The sequence below is a fragment of the Melospiza melodia genome, chromosome 2 (genome assembly GCF_035770615.1).
Source record: "Melospiza melodia melodia isolate bMelMel2 chromosome 2, bMelMel2.pri, whole genome shotgun sequence".
Taxonomy (NCBI): domain Eukaryota; kingdom Metazoa; phylum Chordata; class Aves; order Passeriformes; family Passerellidae; genus Melospiza; species Melospiza melodia.
In genome coordinates, this window is record NC_086195.1 from 119,785,047 (window position 1) to 119,806,296 (window position 21,250).

The 21,250-nt window shown below is 44.5% G+C and overlaps 1 protein-coding gene across 1 annotated transcript in view; it reads right to left on the bottom strand.

The window, feature by feature from the left end:
* The window catches only part of GABRA5 (gamma-aminobutyric acid type A receptor subunit alpha5), a 56,063-nt gene extending 37,842 nt beyond the window's left edge, over positions 1-18,221 (bottom strand). The window contains exons 1-6 of the mRNA XM_063149733.1: positions 18,112-18,221; positions 17,398-17,456; positions 16,627-16,779; positions 8,548-8,669; positions 6,680-6,747; positions 6,348-6,568 (exon numbers count right to left, since the gene is read on the bottom strand). Of these exons, the coding sequence (XP_063005803.1) occupies positions 6,348-6,568; positions 6,680-6,747; positions 8,548-8,669; positions 16,627-16,712 (497 nt within the window). The 5' untranslated portion in view covers positions 16,713-16,779; positions 17,398-17,456; positions 18,112-18,221. The remainder of the gene's footprint in view (positions 1-6,347; positions 6,569-6,679; positions 6,748-8,547; positions 8,670-16,626; positions 16,780-17,397; positions 17,457-18,111) is intronic.
* Positions 18,222-21,250: the final 3,029 nt, after the last annotated feature.

The following is a 21,250-nucleotide window of genomic DNA, read 5'->3' on the forward strand; positions in this document are numbered from 1 at the left end:
TAAACAGGCCTCAATTTACCATCTGTTTGCTATTCATACCACCACCAGTGCTAGCATCTGCTACAGCATAATCACCTGTTTGCTACAGTTCAACCTCAGAGAAGGAATGGCCGAATCTCCTAGAGATGTTTGTTTCTAGAGCTCCTCATAAGGTGCACTATATTCTCTCCTACGCCCATCTAGACAAAAGCAGAGGACTGAACCCAGTTTGTGTGTTCAGGTGCACTGCACTTGCACAACCTCGGGCTTTAGGTTGCACAGAGAGGAAAGTGTATGAGTCCTCCACAAAACAGCTACAGGACCAGCTGCTGGCCAGAACATCCCATAGCTTTAGATTGCTGGCTCACTCCCCATTTCCAGGCTACATGAGCATGGAAGTGGGAAACACCAAAGGAAATAACTAAGATGGGACTCATTGACTAAACAAAGGTATTAGTTACACTGTACTCCTCTGTCTGCCACTGAAAAAAACAACAAGAACCCCGAAGTGTGAGTGGAGAGAAATAAGCCTCATTTAATTTCACTACTAAAGTAGACATCTGAAATAATGTAGACTTCTAATTCCAGGAGAAATTCTCTCTCCTGCACTGGGAGCAAATCTGAGCAAAGACACTTGGCTGCAGTCACGAACATTACAGATGAACAGAATTAGGTGAATCCCACCCACCCTGCCTGGTGCATTACACCACAGTGTATTTCAGATTATCCATTGCATGTTTCAGCACAAATATAATGTACTTCAGAGGATGTTATTTCTGAGTAGGCAGATGAAGATACTAATTTCAGTCTAAATTAAATGACCAGGGAGTCTGCTGTAATGTTATCCTCCCCTAATAATAAAAAAAGACAGCAGAGCCATAACAATTCTTTAGTATCTATCTACTTTCAAAGCCCCCAGATTCAGAAGCCCAGATTGGGCTGATACAGAGACACCAAAGCACCTGTGCTTTCCTTGGGTGCTTGGAAGCATCTGTCAGGGCACTGCTTCTTTCCAGGTTCTGTTCAGTCACCCCATCCATGCATGCCAGCCCTGCTGGCTCATGCCTATAAAGCAGGTGTAACACAAAGGAATTTGGCAGAAACTGTACCAGCCAACCCTAAAGGGAAGGTGGGTCTGCCTCTGAGCCCAGCAAGACCTGGAACTAAAGTTGTAGCTTTTGTAGCTCCTCAAAGTCCAAGCAAGCATACCCCTCCCCCAAGGACATGCCGGTTCTGGTTTGGGATTTGTCTTTTAATCAATTCTGCCCTTGCTGTGTGAGTTCCCATCTCTGTGATGGAGATCTCTGTGGGGCTCTGCATACTTTTATTACCAGCAGAATAGACCATTGTTACACAATCTACATTGGGATTATATTTGGTCATAATTGCCCATTTTGAATGGATACACCACAGACTCCTCTGATGCCTTCCTCTCCCTGTAACTCCAGCCCCGGATTTTTCATACCAACAAATCGTGGTTCCTTGAAGGACAACTTTTCAGAAATGGGGCAATGTGCAACCAAAACAGAGCGAGGGGAGCCAAGAGACTTGGTGTTTAAACAAGAATCCTGCTGCTATCCTCAGGGAAGGGCCCTTCACTTCACATATCCCTGTTTTCTCTTGCTCTGTCAAAATCTGAATGACGAAGAGCAGCTGAGAGTCCTTGCCACCATGGCAATTTTTCATCACTCTGCAAGATTCAGCTCAATGTACAGAAATCACTTTTTTTTTTCTTCCAGCTTCAGGCAGGTTGAAGCTTGAATACAAAAGAAAATGCAGCAAGTCTAACACAAGGAAAGGAAATGCTTATTTGTACGTCTTCATGGCTTGTGATTAGTTTTGCAACATTTATGCAATACCTAAAAAGCATTGACAGATCCCTTTCTGTAGATATAAATAAGAAATAAGAAAAAACACATTCAGATTGAACAGAAATGTTCCCATCTAGACATCTGGCTGATGGAAAACGGAGAATTCATTTTAAATCATAGATTTGCTGGTCACTTGTCACTCATGGGCAGACTAGCAAACCTTTGTCTGGCAAAGTCAGAGCTTGAGAATGGAAACATTTATCACAGAACAATTTTCCTTTAAACAAACAAACAAACAAACAAACAAACCCTGGCTTTCCCATTAAAAGTCTTGAAAGCAGCACCATATCTTCTGGTCAACTGGTTTTATGATCAATAGCTCAAGAGCATAAAATGGTTAGGTTGCTAATCCAAGTCCTTCACGGCAGAGCAGAATTAGTGCTAACATGCACCGAGGACGTGTTCACTTTCACATTCAACTTTAACACTAAGTGCTAATGTAAGAATCCGTATTTTCAGCCTAGGTAAGCCTGTGTGTGCACCACAGCAGAGCAACCAGCGTGGTTATGCTGCCATCAAGTGGACACACATTGCTGAATTGTAAATATCTTTCTGGAACAGTAAAGATGAAAGAATTTCAGGGCTGTATTAAAAATTTTGGAGTTTTTTTAACACGATGCTGAAGAATTTCTGCATTCTCCAGCTGTTAAATTATTCATATGCAAATTATTGGGAGACGGATTTTACTGTAAACTCTACCAGGTTCTCTGGCAACCTTCTGTCATCATAATAACGTGGGAAAAATCTGTTTGAAAAATCCTCAGATATATGACTATGTCCTGTTTAAATTCTCAGATTATATCAGATGCATAGAAGGCCTGGTGGTAAAAAAAGGGATTTGGAGTCCTTTCAAACTGACATTGAGAATGGGGCTCTAATGGGGCTTTTGTGATGGCACAAGAAAGATTTTTCACTATCTACAAGCTGATAGAAACCCACTAAAAATGTGTAAAAGCTGCTGGCCAAAAGTTAATTTATGGTTCAAAAGTTTAGCTCAAGTGAGCATGCTCTACTTCATATAATTTTTGGCTTCTTTTCTTCACAGCACTTTTTTCTGGCATTCTACAGCAAATTTTATCAAAGCTTCTGTCTTCACATCCAATTCCCACTGAACAAAAAAAAAAAATGCAGCTCACTGAAACATGATGATTCTCTTCTGAGCCTGAAAATGTTGCTTAAATCACTATTCCAATTTTTCAGAATAAACGAATTCTATACTTTTTACGTTATTTATTTCTCAGATAAGATAAACTAAATACATTTAAATTTTTTAAAAGCAATCTAATTTTTACCTTCATTCACAAAGCTATTTATATAGTGAAATATGAAGTATGTTTTCTAGCGCTTTTTATAACACTGTTTTTACTGGAAAAAAAAAAAAAAAGGCAAAAAATTTGAAAGTGGAACTACAGACAATACTCCCCTCTAGGGGCCGAAACAGAATTTGCAGTGTTCCATTCAGGAGCGCTTCATTTGTAAATCACATTAGTGAAATAAAACTAATAGGTCCTCCCAAGTGAAAGACAAGCAGAATTATTAAATCATCCCCCACAGAGAACACTGCTGTCTGTGAAATCTGTCTAGAGGACATGTTGTGCTCCAGAAGGGCTTTAATGCCACACATATACAGAAGCCCATTTAGCAGATTTCCTCCTAGCAACACACATCCCATCTACTTCCGACCCAGAAGTATCCTCAAATGCAATATGCGAGGTGTGCATCTTCCTTTATAAGCAAACACGTGTGTCACGGAAACGTATGTCCTGACAAGTACTAAAGCTGGAAGTTTGCTCAGCTGCTCATACTTGGTATATTTGGAAGTGAAATAGGATGGAAGGTCAGCATTGGCTCGGCTGCTTTCCTCCCCTTCATTCAGGCAGCCAGATGCAAGGTTGCAAAAGCAATTCAGGCATCTCTGTCAATGACAGAGGGTCCAATCCTCCCCACACAGAATACTCCTACGTACAGTCTGGGAAGCTCGCAATTCCTCCTTGGAAACGAGGAGAATGCAGAGCTAACAGAGGGCTGTCTACACATCCCCAGATCCTGAGAACTGAGTAAGCCTGATGGGAGCTACAGGAACTGGGGCTCAAGCCTCAGCTGAAGCTCAGTGCTGCACAATGCACTACCACTGAGACAAGCAGCTCCCCTCCAAAAAAAGCCCAGTGCTGTCTGTCTTCTCAAGGAATGCCATCCTAGGTAACTCTGCTAGCTGTTACCTTTGTTAGGATACTCAAGGTAGCTGAAGGGGCTGGCTGCTTGTCACAGTCACCTCTGAACAGGTTGGGATGGGACCCTCAAGCCACCCTGTGGCACAGAATGTCTCTGCTTCTACAGGAGCACAGAACCATGCATCTTACAAAGGCAGGCTCCTGACTGAGACTCCCTCTGACCCAAGCAGAAGGGACAAACACATGAAATTATTACTTGTAATATTGGAAAGCAAGCTAATTTAAAAGCTTTGCACTCTATTTTTTATCACATAACCTGTCGTTAGTAGAAATTTTATTTCCACAGACAATATTCTAACAAATAAAAGTTAAGTTGCATCGTTTTTTAGGTTACAAAAGCATTCTGTTCTTTCTGTAGTCTACAAAATCATCAATCCCAAAAAATCAGGAGAAAAGGAGCTGAGTGGGATGATGAGAAAGTCTGTGTCACATCCATATTTTTCTCCAGCTGCATATGCTGAGCTTTTCCTCAGAAGGGTACCTGTGGGTACCCTGAAAATATTGTCCCATTTTCACCAGAGAGACACCCTGACAGAGTAACTCAGATTCAGTGATGAGCTCGCCTAGGTCTAGTTCACCCAGGTCTCACTCTGCTAGCTGTGGTGGCTTGGCTCCTCACCTCATGAATCAGGGCTTCACTGCATTTGTTTAACACTGCAAAAACCAGTGCTTGCACTGAAATTGTGCAGTCTGCCCCACAATGTAAGGTTCTGCTCCAGGCTGAATGTGAATCTGATCTGGACTTCACTTACACAAGTAATTTACAAAGATAATTGGGAATTTCCACTTCTGCAACCTCTCAAGTGGCACTTACATAGTCCATGCAGCAGTGAGACTGGTTTGAAGGCTGACATTACTAACTTTTTTTGTGAAGTTTCTCTGACAGCCATTTGGACTTTCAAATGTGTCCATGAATCCTCACATTTTTTGGTTTATTATTGTGGTGATCACTAATTTGGGGCTAGTAAGTACAGCAACACACATCGTAGAAGAGAAAATTAGGATGGTTTTTCCTTCTTTTAAACATGACTTCCATCATGTCTAAGTCTTTTTAGTGCTAATGTAGTTACAACTGGGATGGTCTAAAGTTGTAAGGACGCATGTAAGGATACCCTTTGCCTTCCAGAATAAGGGATTTAAGACTAGGCTCAAAAAACTCAAACATGTCTAAAACACCTGAAATAAAACCTGGGAAGCTCCAGGTCCCTGTGTACAGAAGCATAACCCTCTTGAGTCTCAACAAGTCTTAACCACTAGGTCCATGAGCGAGCCTGGGACTTGCCCTGTGGCGTGCAGGACTGTGTGGCCCCACAGCAGGACACAGCATGGGCTGGACACATGGCTGGGGCTGCCTGCTGCAAACCCAGTCATCTCAGTGCCAAATTCAGGCTCCTGAGCACTTTGCTGGGTCTCCTTCTCATTTATGGAAAGTTCAGGATAACCTTTTGTTGCTCAGTAGGGTTTTCCTCTCATCTCTTTTTCAAGTTGTCCCTATGACTATGGTCTTGGATAAAACCCTGTTGAAGATAGACAGCAGTCTTAATTACTATAGGCTAATTACCTTTGAGGAGCTAATTTCCATACACTGATGTGGGATTTGTCCTGAAAAGAATTTCAGACCCCTAAAATCATTGATGTTATATCTTCTATCTGCATTATGCAATGATGATTCTTGGCAGTATATGCAAATCAGAAGAAGAATACATCTCTGAAGATCTGAGACATTCATTTGCTCCTTGGTAATATAATGTCCCAGCTTTGTTTGCAGGATTGTACTTGCTAAAGCAGCTTTACAGTGCTGCTAGCTTATGTCATTTATCCCTATGATCATTTGCCTTTTAGCACTATTAGTCAAATTTAAAAAAAAATATAACAAAAGCTCCAAGGGTTCAAGATGTACTGCCCCAGAACAAAGTCTCCATTTCTGGTCTTGGATACTGTTTTCCTGCAGTCTGCACTACAGCTACAAACACAAACAGTAAGAGAGAACAGATCTTAAAAAAGCTGAACTGAATCATCAAAGCTGTTGAGAATATGCTTTCCATTTAATCATAAGAAATAGTTAAGCACTCGCACTATTCAGAAGCTACTAATTAATCTGTACTTGAAGGCTACAATTATATTTTTCATTTTTCTTGATATTCATACAAATATGCGTGAAAGATTGGTTCCCTGGCTCTACTAGGAGTGGGGAAAGTGATGCTCCCCACAAGTAATTGTAGTTGTCTGGAAATCAGCATCAGAAGACATCAACCCTGGCTATTACCTCATGGTATACAGCAGAGTGCCATCATCCTCCAGGCGCAGAAGTTTGTTTGGGGTTGTCATGTTGTGAGCAATAGACTTCTTGCCATTGTGGAAAAAAGTGTCTGGGGTCCAGATCTTGCTGGCAAGCAAGTTGTTGAGAGGGAGGCGTTGCATAGGTCCTTTGAATCGCAGTCTTTCATCCTTCCAGCTTTGTCGGAAAAAAACATCAATGGTGTATTCCTGGCACAAAGAAACACTCAAGGTATGGCAGGATCTGAATAGAAATGATGGTTCTAAAAATGACTGTAGCAAAGTAAATACAACCGAGTTGGCAGCCACATGCTAACTTACCATTTCTGTGTCTGACACAGGACCAAAACTGGTAACATAGATGTCTGTTTTCACCTGAGTTATTCTCTCTGTAATAAACACAGGCTCTGCATCAGTAATTGCTTTAAAATACAAATACCTACTAGCAATGCTTATTTCTATTAATTTCTGAATCACTCAAAAATCCCCAAAAGACTGAAATTAAGAGCATGCTTGAGTAGGCCTTTCATCCCGGATCAGACGCAGTTGTTGACCTTTGGGAGTCCAGGCTTTGTTCTTACAAACAGAAAGAAACCAGCCCTTCAAGGGTGCATTTCTTCTGACTGACAGGCTTTGATCACAGAGATACAGAATGGTTTGGGCTGGAAGGGACTCTAAAGATCATCTAGTTTCAACCCCCTGCCATGGGCAGGGGCACCCTTGACTAGATCAGGTTTCTCAGAGCCCCATCCAACCTGGCCTTGACCACTTCCACCAATGGGGTATCCATAGCTTCTCTGAGAAACCTGTTCCACTGCCTCATACACCCTAAAGGTAAAGAATTCCTTCCTATTACCTAATCTAAATCTACCCTCTTCCACTTTAAAGCCATTACCCCTCATGCTGTCATTCCCTTATAAAGGGTCCTTCCCCATCTTTCCTCTAAGCACCTTTAGGCAATGGAAGGTTTCTATAAGGTCCCCCCAGAGCCTTCTCTTCTCCAGGGTGAAGTACCCCAACTCTCTCATCATGTCTTCACAGGAGAGGTACTCCAGCCCTCTCATGATCTTAGTAGCCTCCTCTGGACTCGCTCCAACAGGTTCAAGTCCTTCTCATGCTGGGATTCCAGAGCTGGACACAGTACTCACAAAAGCAGAGGGGAAGAATCTCCTCCCTCAGCTTGCTGGGTGCTGTTCTTTTGATGCATCCCAGGATGGGATTGGCTTTCTGGGCTGTCAGTTAGCACTGCCAGCACTTATGCAATACCTATGACAGGATCTGATAAAGCGTATCTTGGAAAGACCTACTCCCCTCTGCTGGCTCGGGTGATCTGCCTGATTCCAGACATCAGAGATGTCCAAAGTTAGGTCAAATTATTTCCACCCCCAAGTCTCTAAGTCCTTCTGGCATCTTCTCAAATACAGGTCTGATTTAATTTAAGGGCAGAAATTTCAGAAGTTCGTTATATAAGATAAAAAGCATCAAGCCCTATTTTCAAGTAGCTCTGTGTAAAGTGAGAGGAGAAGGAGAGAAAGGGATGAAAGAAATGTGTTGGTCTCACAAGAGGAAGGGGTGGGGGTAGCCAGATTAAAAAAGGGCCAGGAAGAAACATAACAGATGGTTTACACATGGGTAGAAAATGAGAGAAATCTGGGGGAAAGAGAGCTGAAGGAGGGCTCAACAAGGTTAGGATGGCAACCACTATTCACATGCTACAGTTTTAAAATAGCTGCTGTAGAGGTTATCAAAAAGGCATATCAATACAGATTTGCTGTACTTGTCTAAATATGGATGGTTTGGGGATCTGCTTTTAAAAGAAATATGCATTACCAACATAATTTTTTAGATACTGACCAGTAAGGCAATCTTGCAGCAACCTGCTAGCATAATGTCTTGCTCACCTTAGGAAATACCAGAAAGAAAAACCCAAACCATATGCAATTACAGAAAAAAATGTATCACAGATGCTCTCCTAAACCAACCTCAGATGACCTGAGTGACTGAAGAACACAACTTCCAGTAATCCTTTTCTTGTGCTCCATTTGCTAGGAGACAAATCTGCTTTCTGGACTTAGTTTAGTTAATCAAACACAAGTGCCCTGTCACAGCCAAGAGCAGGCAGCCCCCTTAGAGGGCACCATGTGGACAATGCTCCTGTCCAGCAGGGGACAGACACCACGTTATCCTACCTCCCAGTCCTGGGCGCAGCCTGTTGTCGTAGCCGTCCAGCAGACCGTCCAAGATCCTGGTGAATATTGTGATGTTATCATTGGCCTCCTCTTTTACTGATGGTGTTGGCGTTTGTGAAAAGCTGTTTTGTACAAACAAAAGGAAACAATGTCAAAAGCCACCCTGGTTTCAAGGGGCTTCAGTCTCCAGGGTACTTTGTGATGGAGCCTCCAAGGCTCCCTCCCCTCCTGCTGCTCCTGAACAGCACAGGGAGCTGCAGCCATTTATTTCCACATTACTATAAACTTGTAAATAGCTCTCCCTGGAGGAGGACCCAAAGAAGGGCCCATGCCATGGAGGTAAAACCATGGGATGCAGGATCAGGGGACACCTGAGCCCTTTGATCTTTGCCCATAATGCACAGGCAGATCCCTGTCCCCTGCGCTTCCCACATCAGCCCCACCACCTCCCCAGTGCTGGCATGGCTCCATCCTAGGCAGGGAGCAAGGTCAGCTCACTGCACTGGCAAGAACTGTTACTGGTTTTCCTAAGGTTAGCTTTCCATTCCTCGGTAACTGCATCAGTTGGCTGCAGAGCTACATGAGAAGCACAGGTGTGCATGGAGATGCACCTTCAAAGTATGACTGAAGGTGCTGTTCAATCTTTAAATGCCAAACAGCTTCTAATTTTCAAAGTTTCTATAATTTATTGCCAGAACAAAGGATGAACTGTGACCCTATTTGAAGATAACAAACTCCCACTACATTGAAAAATCCCACTGGGGTATCACTGGGGTATCTGAAAAACATACTGCTGTACAGAAAACACAGTTCTTCACTCCTCCTCTCTCTTTTGCATAAATTAGTTCTCCCTTGTAGTATGCAAATAACAGCAATGTGTAGTGGGCCTCATTCCATATCTTTGGGGCCAGATTTGTTTTTATTCCGAACTCTTTTTTATTTCATCATTTTATCCATGGCTCAGACCTAGGAAGCTGCTCACAGCACAACTAACAACTCGCATTTTTAAATCTGTTTGATTTTCATTTAAAGATGCTTAGGAGAATCCCCTGCTTATTAATGCCTTTGCTTACCTAAAGAATAGACATGGGAGATTATCCACAAGCGTGCTTCACCTGCAGCAAGCAATGAGCATCTCTTAAGACAGCTCACACTAGGCACTTATTCATGATTCAGCCTCTGCTGAGATCACCAGCAAATCCTCCAGCTGTGACAGGGCACACTGCCCCACCAGGAACTGTTCCCTGCCTCATGCACCCTGCCAGCAGGCAGAAATAGCTTACACTCAGCAACCTGAACTCAATGGGAGACAGTTATCCAGCGATAAAAAAAAAAAAAAAAAAAAAAAAAAAAGAAAAAAAGAATCCATGTTTATTTACTACCAGTCCCCAGGAAAATAAATCCGTAAATAAATAGAGAAGCTCCGAGCACCTCTCTGAACAGCTTTCCTTGCAGAATACTCGTAACATAAGTGGTTGCCTTACCTAACAGAATAGGATTCATACAAAGAAAGACAAAGGGACCTCAACCTGGTTTTACCTGCAAAAGGTTTCCACTAATGAGATCTCACTGACACCCCTCTAGTGCATCTGAAGTTTTAATGACACCAGAGCTAGCTCAGAACAAGCTGCCCTCAGCCATGTATCCCCTCACAGACCCTGCAGCCCCCAGTGCTGTGCTCATTCCCTTTACAGTCTGGATGCTTCTGCTGGGAGAGGAAGAGATTGCAAAGCCTCTCAGGACACAGGAGTAAGGTCAGGTCAAGGGAGCGCAGATGTGATTCCCTGAAACATTGAAGCCCATGAAAACACCTGCTTGAGGAGGTTGCTTATGACCCAAGTGCAGCTGGCTCTGCTGCAACCCTCAGCAAGCTCCACACTGCAGAGCCCAAGGCCACCAAGGATCTCCCCTCGCTGCAGGTGGATGCATAGCCACAAATGTTGCCTATTTTTCATCTCCACGGTCAAAAGACCGAATTAATTCTGTTTTCTTTGCTGTGACCACAACCTTTAGTCAGCAACTGAGGCAGACAAGAAAGTTAATCCAGCAGATGCAAACTGATTACAGAAACATTAGACATGTTTTCAGGCTGGACCATTCCAGAAAAAAGACTGTACACTTTTTTGTCAATTGTAATTGAAGGGATTCATCATTTAAAAGTGAATATTCGCAAGTAGCAGCCTAACAAATGCAAAGAGGAGACAGAACTTAGAGACTTTCTTTAAATGCAGCAACCACAAGGAATGCTTTGATAAAATCCTAGTATAAAGCATGAAAATCCAGTACACCTAGAATACTATTTTCGACTTTTCTCATCTATTTTATCTTTTCTTTTTCATAAGAAAGAGATATGCATCATGCTGTCTGCCTGCGACACCGCATCAACGTAGGAACCCATTTTCATTTTCCACTGCATCTGACAAAGAAGCAGAGAGATCAAACTTCATTTCATTCCTACAAGTTTCATGAGAAGCTATGACTAGACAAGGGGAGAGCAATCTAAATTAGTGCCTCATTAAGTAAAAATGTGAGGTTAGCAGTCATCTATTCCCTCTGGCTCGCTGACTGGGCCACTCAGTATGCATGTAGCTCAGAAACAGCCCCAGCAAGACCAGCCCCCCTCCTCTCTGACAATTTAGAGATATGGAGGAGACTTGCAGGGTCATTATGAAAGATCTTGGGAGAAAAGGACAGTGCAGGTAAAATGTAGGTGTTGCAATGAGAACAAGGGATATCAAATGCAGAGCTGGGATTATTGCAAAGATGCAGTGCTGGGGGCACAGGACACAAAGCTTCACTAGTTTCTCTGCTCTTGAAAAAGCTAGTTATTTTTAGTGCTTATGGCTGAATTCAGAGCCAATTGAACTCTGAGGGAGGATTTCCATTGAACTATTTTTGTGGGGATGGGACAAAATATGCTTAATTCTCAGAACTGCTCCTCTCAATCTAACAAGAGGAATTGATGCTACTTCCCTCTATCTCAGCTATGTCCGTCTTTCACAGGAATAGTACACACACCCCATATACTGAAATACTTCTATTTCTTCACATCAAAAGCTAATTAATAGAGGGAAAAGATGGAGAAACAACTATGGTGAAGACCAGGAAAAAGTCGGCACTTCTGCAAAACTGCAATCCAATTTAGATTTGGCAGATCACTTCACCCAAAAAAGAAGGCATGTGATTCCGAATTTCAGTGAAATGCCAGTATTATGTGAAGTTGCATTTGTAGATAGGTTGCTTTTTGCTCTCAACTAATTGTGACTTTTTCTGTCTCAACAGAAAGTTAGTGTTTAATTTCTGTTATTGAGATTGCTGGTAAAATGCATGTTTTGGAGTAAGGGCTGAGGTTGTTGTGACATGTAAAAAGACATGTAAACTCTACTTGCAAAGTTACATTCATAAATTAGATACTATATAGCTCAATGAATAGAGAGGAATAGGTGCTACCTACCTTAAACCAATTACTTCCACACAGCTGAGGATTAGGCTTTATCAACATATTAGTAGATAAGCACATTATTGCCTCTCTGCAGTGAAAAATGTTTTTATAGCAGAAATTTTCAGTTAGAGATAAAAATAAACCTATAAAAGAATCTTAGGGAAATGCTAAGAAAATTCAGAGATAATTGCATTTAAAGCTCATTATTGAACATAAACTAAACCAACCAGGAATACTTCTCATCACATTTATTTAATATTGCAATTTTAGGGTAACTGAAAAAAATCAAAAGCCACAGAAGGGGCCCATCAGTGTAAAATGTAATAACTCTCTAAAGATGCTCAGCTACCTCTTCTGATAACTTCATAATTTACCACTTTAAACATCATTGTCTTTTTTGCCATCTAGTCAGAATCGTGGTAGATACTACTCACAGCTTAGCTGTAATAAGAGGAAAAGGTATGGTAGATATTTAATGATTTTCTCAAAACATCTTTTAAAAGAAAAGGTTAAAATTTCTGAAAAAATAACTGAAGAGTATTTTATTACTGAAAGATATATTTTACTCTCTCTCTTTTAAGTGTAGTGTTTCCAATAACTTGCTTTAATAGGATTGCAATTATATCTGAACTTCAGACAAATTAACAGTTTGTGGAAGACAGTGGAGAACACAAACTTTTGGATAAAGCCAGCTGGCTAGACATCAAAGGAAATAGATTTACTTTTCTAAGTTAGCTTCTTGCAACCCCTTCTGTATGGATTCTTGAGATCTAAAAATGTTGATGTTGTGAATTTGTGCACTGAAGACTCAATTCTTTCACATTGGACTAGAACAGAGAACTAAGATGATGAAATTTTAAAACTATTTTCAGATTCTTTAAAAATAATTTAATTCTTTTGTTTAGCAAAAGCAGCGTTTTACTGCCTTCAGGGAAGGAGCAATTTGTGAGCAGTGCAGTGAAAGCCTGTTTTTCACAGGGTGACAGCTTACAGTCCTCCCCATCCCTCGACATCCTAATGCCCCTTTCGATGTCCTGAACTGCTTCCAGGGTCATTGAACACCTCCCAGGCCACTGACCTGCAGCTTCACTGGCAGGCACTGCATGCCAGGGCTTCTCCTGCACCAAGCAGAGCTGGAAGGCCTGAGGGACACTCCTGCTCTTTGGCCAGCTGGCAGGCCAGAGATGCTGAAGCTGTTCAGCTGTTTGGCAGTGGGACTGACTGGTACCTTCTGCCTCCTGCATGCAGTTCTAGATTGCAATTTAGTTTTCCAGTTATTAAAATTATCTAATGGGTTCAAAAAACTATCTGGAGATATGAAGAATGAAAGGAAGATAGAATAAAAAAATAAACAGACAAGCATGACTGCATAAGGATACAATAATTCTCACAAAATTGGTCTTTAAAAATATGAGGAAGAACTCCCTAGCATCACAAGAACTTGAAATGAGGTATCCCAGCAGAACTAACTGCTTGGGGCTGCAGAGACTAACTTGAAAAAACAGCCTGAAGGAGAGGTATGTTTTGCCTAAATAGCAGGATTATGGTCTTAGTAATAAAGGCTGTGAGCTGGAGAAGTAGTATGGGAAAATACAGACACACCATGGACTGAATTCTTCAGAGTGTACAGAGAAATGCTGCGTTGGCTACACATAATTGGGATCTTCTGTTCTCTGTGTTTCTGCTATTATAAATATTATTAGCAGATGGCAACTATACTGTGGGTACAGGAACAACGTCCATCCCTGTTGGTTCTGGCTCTTAGACAGATTTCTGAAATTCCACATCCAAAACACAAACACACCAGGAGGGTGCATCACCAGTGTGACCCCATGGACAGCCTGGGACTTGCCAAGTAAGAGCTGGCCAGCTTGGAGCCAGCCACAGGCTACCTCATCTCAGGGAGATCTGTGTGCAAGCAGCCATACGTGGCAGCAATCCTCACAGGGCTGACACTACCTGGGCGCCCTGAGGGCTCACAAGCAGTGTTTTATCTCACCTGAAAATACTCTTCATGGTTTTATTTCACTTTCAATCATTCTCTAGCTTTATTGTTTACTTTTGAGGCAATTGTGAGCTACCTTGAAATGCTTAAATAAAAGACCTTAACTTGTTAGAGCATTATAAAACTCAAGGCTGAATTCAAGCACACTTGAAAAAGCTTTGACCCGCACTGGACCGTTTCTGCAGAAGTAGATTCATAAAACTGTTATACAAAAAACAGGAGTGGGGGAGACTTCAAAACATCTTCTCACTTCATCTATATCTTTGCATTTTAATTTAGTGATTTTCCTTTAGATAGCTGCGACCAATTATGTCTACAGTACTCCTCTACTGCGTACTAATGTGGATAATTCTCAATAGTCATTACACATTTATGTTTAACATTAATCACAGACTTTTGCTGAGATTTCTCAAGTAGCCTAGTAGATTGAGATACATAATTTCTGTTTATGTTACCAGGCATTGTGCATCAAAATCCCCCACGGTGGCTTTGGCTATGTCAGCAAAAACCGTATTTATGATTTAATATAAATATGGAATGACTATGGAGAACTGTAAATATATCTGCCTTCATCTGTAATGTCCTACAGTATTTTGATTTTTAATTTGTGCTCATTTGACCAATCACTTTTATCTAGCACATTGCAAAACTCACTGCAATATAACAGGGCAGCAGAAACATGGATGAAGCTAATAAAGAAGAATCTGGTAGCAACAGCAAGTGTTATCAGTATTAGATTCCTGCAGTTAATACAGCAACCTACATGTTAATTGTACTCCTCCGTCCTGAAGAGTCAGTCCCAAAGCACTTAGCAAATTACACTCTGAAACTGCTTCTGCCTCTGAAGCAGAAGCGCTGGAGCATCCTCTGTCTTTTGAGCAGGGTCAAAATTCAGCCCTAAGGCAGTGTGTGAATAGTGCAGTGAACTGGAGCTGCTTATCTCTGCAGGCCTGGACTAAAATTACTGGATCAGAAATGGGGGGCGAGGGGGGTGGGATGGGGGGAATTTACGTGATGATCTCATTTTAGTGCACAGAAGCTTTTTGACTAACTTGCAGAAAACAAGTGTCCTAGTTTCCTCAAACTGTCCTATTCTGGTTATCTGCCAGGTGACAGGTCACACTGATTTCTACCTGAGACTTTGATTCAGTATTTGCTTTGGAGTCAAAAGGGGGTTAAACTGTCTAGGTTTTGAGTTGTTTGGTTTTGGGGTCTTTTGCATCCTCGTCGATCTATTCTTGTGTTAGAGGAGATGCACACTTAAAGACCCACACAGCAAGCAGATCACACTCAGCTATTGCAATGTGCTGCCTTCTGCAGGGATGATGAACAACCAAGAAGGGCTAAAGGTTATAGTCACCAAGATTTTCTCAATGTGGAAATACTCTGTCAAACTACAATAATGTAAAGACAAGTTTAAAGCAAGTCCCACTCTTCCCTCTTAAATTCTGTCACAAAATCCTGGGACACTTTTGCCTTAGACTATGTTGAAAGAAGGACCAGGTTTTTCCAAGGTGAACAGATGAGTGTGCAGCTCTTTGCATCCTTTGTAAAGTGCAGTCCCACAACTGCTCATATAAACCTCTGAGGTCACAGGCTTCTGCCTGCCTGCACGGGACATGTGCTGGATACCAGGCTAAGCTTTGCTTACAGCACAGACAGTCACCACTCAAAGTTTGGTCTTTCTCCTAGTTCCAATCTGGAACAAATCCGTTTGCTTGAAATCAGAAACTGATTTGCATCTCCATTTTGTATCTTCTTATAGCAAGGAATTGATGGGTGTGCTTGTGAATCAGCATACTGGGAGGATTCATTTTTTTCTGGTGAAATCATAAATAATTGTTCTCCTCCACAAAGAAGAATCAACCTACGTTTCCCAAGCACTTGGAAAATGCTTTTTCCAGATTCTATTGTATAGCTCATATTCAGAAAGTTCTTAAGATCTCTGGGTACAGTGAAAACATATAAATAGAGGGCTTCTGACTTTATTTTTAATTTTCTGAGACCTACAGTTGGAACATCTCTTTGATACAGTTTTCAGAATATCACTGTCAGGAAAGCATCCAAAGCAAAAATAAGGAAATGGGATTCCTTGCTATATGCTTCAAGGAAACACGATTTCTAATTACTCTAACAAGTTTCCAACTCAGACATCCTTCTAAGCAGTCCCTATCTTAAGTCACTCAGGAGGAAAGCCTGTACCAGCTAATAACATGCATTAAGACTCATTATCGCAGTTTTGGGGCTGTTTTTGCACTACTGCCTATAACCAGCACCCATCAGGTGAGAGGGAAGGTGCAAGATCCCGACATGACAGACACAGGGGCAGAGGGCACCACAACCCCTGCCTGTTCTAGACCCAGGTCAGAGCACTCAGCAGCTGAAGGCCTGGTCTGAGCCCCTTGTGCCCCACAAGCCTTTCCCTGTGCCGCCAGAGCAGGCATAAAGAACTGCTGCAAGAGAGCAAATTTGAACAGGAGTGCAAACCACTCCCTTCCCCCCGACACCAGCGCCTTAAGATGAAACGCAAAGCCCGCTTGTTTTGCTCAGCTGCTCTGTACCACACGGAGCCAAGGTTTCTCATCTCCTTAAAAAAGCCACAGCAGAAATTCAAATGCAACTGGCAACTCACCCGAAGTGGCTGGCTAAACTCATGGAAACGCAGAAGAGGAAGAAGTTTTTGATCATGATAAAGTCAGAGACCATCCCATTGTCCATTCCAGAGGAGAAGAGGAACGCAGGTGGTTGCTTTGGTGGAGGTGCAGCTGTTCACTTTGTTCTTACACTGCAACAATACAAAAAATTGATAAATTATTGCATGGACAGAGAGCAGGATAGCGGAGTTCAGCTAACAACGCATCTTTTGCTATCTGCGTTTTTCACAAACTTATCTAGGCTTATGTAAACATCAGCTGTTTATGTAAAATTGTGTATCTTCAAGGACATGTTTTACCTTCTGCTGTCAGCAAACTGCAAAACAGGAAAAATTCTTTGTGGCCCAGCTTTTCCCAATATTCATCTGTGGTACAAGTAACTAAAAAAATAGCCACCATTTTCCAAATGCCAATTTCAACCCCTTACCTATTTCAACAACTTCCACATGCCTGCAAACCCAGGGCTGTGTGCAGCCTCCGCATCCTTTCCTTCCATCGCAATTTTTTCCCATTAAATACCCGGCTTCCCTTTCCAAAATCCCAGTTGAAATGCCAAGAAACACCTACTGCTTCTTGGAATTCATGCTGCTGATGCACGGCTTAGCAAAAGGAGGGTGGGTTGTTGGGGGGGGGGGCGGGGGGAGGAAGAGGGTAAAAAGTGACCTTCCTCGCAAAGGCACATAAACCTCACGCTAGCACGAAGAACGACAGTAATGTAGCTGCTCCAGCGACTGCTGCTTTTTGGATACCTGCCTCAGCGACCAGATCACCAATTTCAGCATTGTGCACTAACGTTTTCCTCTGTGCCCTATTAAAAACAAACAAAAAACCAAAACCACAACAAAACCCCCCAAAAGCCAACGGAACAAAAAACAAACAAACCACCCCGAACCCAACAAAAACCCCAAAACAGCCCTCAAGAACACACCCAGAGGGGAATCGCCTGGATTTTCCGCCTGAACCCTGTGCCCCCGTGCTACATCGCTCAGCAACTTGTTCTCCCTCCCCGCCGGAGCCGCAAGGCAAAACGCCCGAACCAAAAGCCGCCCCCCGGGGCTCCCCCGCCCGCCCCGCGCTGCCCCGCACCGGTTCCCGCTCGCTCCGCACCGGGCACTGCGGGGCCGCCGCTCCCTTCCCGCAGCCCCGGCCCGCCCGCACCTGTCCGGCGACCGTCGCTCACTCGCCGCCGCCGCCGCCCGCGCACTGCGCCCGGGGCGACGCGCTCCGCTCCGCTCCGCTCCGCTCGGCGGAGGGTGGCACCTGCCCGCCCGTGCCCGCTCCGCCGCTCCTTCCCGCGTCCCCTCCCCGGTCCCCGCGGCACCCCGGGAGTGCCCCCGCCCCGTCCGCCGGCCGAAGTTTCCCGCGGCCATGTGCGCGGCGCGGCGGTGCCCGCCCGGGGGGCTGCAGCCGGGTTCCCCGCCGCCCTCCGCCTGCCCGCCCGGGAGCGGGAGCCCGGCGCTTACCAGCCGCCGGCGGGGGGACGAGGACGAGGGGGCAGTGTTTGCCCGAAAGTTGCGGAGCGGCAGCAGGAGCGGAGCCGGAGCGGCGGCGCTGCCTCCCGGCCGCTGGCAGGCGCGGCCCCGCCGCAGCGCCGCGCCCGCGCCGCCCCCGCGCGGAGCCCGCGGCCGGGAGCGCGGGGCGGTGTGCGGGGCGCGCCCGGCCCCGGGCACCGGGCACCGCCCGGCAAGCGGCCGCTCCGCAGCCCTCGCTGCCCCGCGAGGCTTCAGCCGCTCCCCGAGCTCCCCGCGCTGCTGTCCCTCGAGCAGCCCCCACCGAGCCCCCCGGGGCAGCGTCCCGGGCGAGCCCCGCCGGCACCGACTGTCCTCGGGGAGAGGCAGCCCCTGCCACAGCCCGGGCGTGCGGGTGTCGTGAGACCGTGGGGCAGGGGCACCCGGCACGGCCGAGGCTTGCCGGTGTATAGGCTCGTTGCACCACACGTGTATTAGCGTATATATGTATAAACACACTCCTACATACCCAGATCTTACCTATGCTCCTCTTCCAGTGGACCTGACCTAAACCATCACAGCTCTCAAATGCTGAAGTGGTAGGTTTATATCCACAACATAAAGTCTCTCTTTACATCCTCAGGGTTAGACATCCATAGTTTATATATCAGTATTGTATATTCCATGAGACCTGCAATAACTTCGAGGTTTCCTTGTGATTGTTTGTGGTGCTCTTCCTGAAAAATGGATGCATTGTTTCACAGCTTCAACGATAGGAGCATCACACTCTCTATATGTTCAAGTCACATATATAATGTACTGCTTGCAGGTTCATTTTGAACTACATGAAAGATGAAATGAGCTGTATAGTCCCAGTTCCTGGGGATTCCTTGAGATGAATGCGACGTTTTGCAGCATGCACATCTTACACGTGATAATATATGATTTCAGTATATACTGCTGTGACTGTATTTCAAAGTAACACTCCAAACTCAGTTATCAAATTATCAGATCTAATGAGGCAGTGCATGTCTTTCAGGCAACGTTATGGATCAATGAAGCACTTGTTTTTTTCCTATATCTGTATAAAAGCTCTATGGAATTAATCCCTCTACTGAAATCAATATTGGTTCTGTAGTTCATTGCCACAGAGGATGCTGCTCTATGTGTGCCTAGTTCTGAGTTGAAAAATGGTCCTTAAAAATTTCAGTTTACCTTTTTTCCCACCTAACAAAACCAGAAATGTTGCACCAGGGAGAATTTTCTATGTAAACATTGAATCATTTTCCTAGTATCAATCCAGTAGGATTTTTCTTGGACAGTTCTTTGTAATTCCTCTCTTCAACATTCCCTTGAGACTCATCAGGGATTGGATTTGATGATTTTTAAAGGTCCTTTTCAACCCAAACCAGTTTATGGTTCAATGGCTCTATATCTGGTGCTTAGCTGTGTTCGTTTTACAGCAATGATTTATGATCTTGAATGCAGAGCCAATGACATACGTTGTTCCTCGTTGTTCCTTAGTGACTTCAATAAATATGAAGTTGTGAATGAATGTTGCTATCAGAACAGCTTTCCCAGTGCTTAAAAATATCTGAGTTAAGTAGTATGAAGCGCCAGTAGTTTCTCATTATAATGTTCATGCCTAGGAGTGTTTAAATCACATTTTTACAGTGCTTTGATTTATAGTACAAGCTATTTATATCTCTATATAGGTGATGTTATAAAAATATGTGATCTTTAAATAATTTTACAAAGGAGATGTGTAGGAGTATTGGCCTATACTTGAGTGCAGGCAGGTGAGAGCTGTGTGCTTCGGCCTCTCGCTCCAGCTCCCTGGCGAGCAGAACTGAGTCTCGGTTCCTCTGACTCCCTACACCTTCTCCGCGAAGCCATATGCTGCAGATCCGCTTCTCAGCACCAAAGGGAGAGAGCGTTTCGGAACTGGGGGAGCAGAACAGCGAGAGAATGTTTAAGGAAATCTTAAAGAAAAAGAAAAGATGAATGGCACAGAACGGTTTGGGCTGGGGAGGGATTTTAGCCATCACCCAGTTCCACCCTCTGCACGGGCAGGCACACGGCGAAAGCGCCCTTCTGGGCGAAACAGCGCGCCCAGCAGTGCCGGCCTCCGCGGGCCCCGAGCCGCCGCTCGTCCCGCCTGTGCCGGTGCCCGGCCGGGCCCCCTCGGCCAGCGCTGCTGCTGCCGGTGCTGCCGCTGCTGCCGGTGCTGCCGGCGCTGCCGGTGCTGCCGGTGCTGCCGGCGCTGCCGGTGCTGCCGGTGCTGCCGGTGCCGGCTGGTTGCCGCCGGAGGGCAGCACAGCTCCACAGAAGCGGCGCCACCGCGGCCGGGCTCCGCTCGCTCGCTGGGGCGCGGGCCGGGCCGGGCCGGGCGAAGGCCGATGGCGCAGTTGGGCGGGCTGGGTCCGGCAGGAGAGACGGGGCCTGTGGCCCGTGATCGATCGCAGTCACTGCCGGCAATAGGGCCGTCGCTGCTATGGAGGCAACCGTGTTGCGCGTCCTCCGCTGTGTGTTTCTTCAGGCAGTCCCCTGTGATTCACACACACCCTGTTTGGATCCTCAGCCTCCTTGTCACGTTTTAAAGCATACGTTGAATTTAGTGTGTGAATCAAATGCATTCTATTAGGGTCAGGGAAATGTTTTGTTTGGCTGATTGTTCTCTGTGCTGGTGTGTAGCAAAATACAAACATGCCCATTCCATAGAGTGATTTTCTTTCAAATTTGGGAGAAGTTTGTGTGGTTCCTCTCTGATAGCTGTCCTTCCCGTTTCACTAAGTAATGTCACTTATTTGCAGTGATGAATGCATTTGAGGTCGATCATCCTCTACATGGTACAATAGTGCAGGCAGATTGGGCTGTGATTTTTACCGTGGCACATGCTTGGGAGCTCACTGGGAAACACACACCAACCTCTCATTGTGTTAGAAAATGGCCTGTTTTGCCAGTAGCCAAAAGTGCCTCTGTAATTGATCAAGTCATTCCTTCTTCGAGGAGAGTTACAGAGAGCTCATGAAGCTGTGTGGAGTAGGGACATGCTGTGGGAATTGGTGTGATTAGGCTCTTCTGAGGCATTCCCTTACTAAAACAATTCAATTCCATCATCTGGGTAGGGAGGACTGCCTGTTCTCTTGAAATC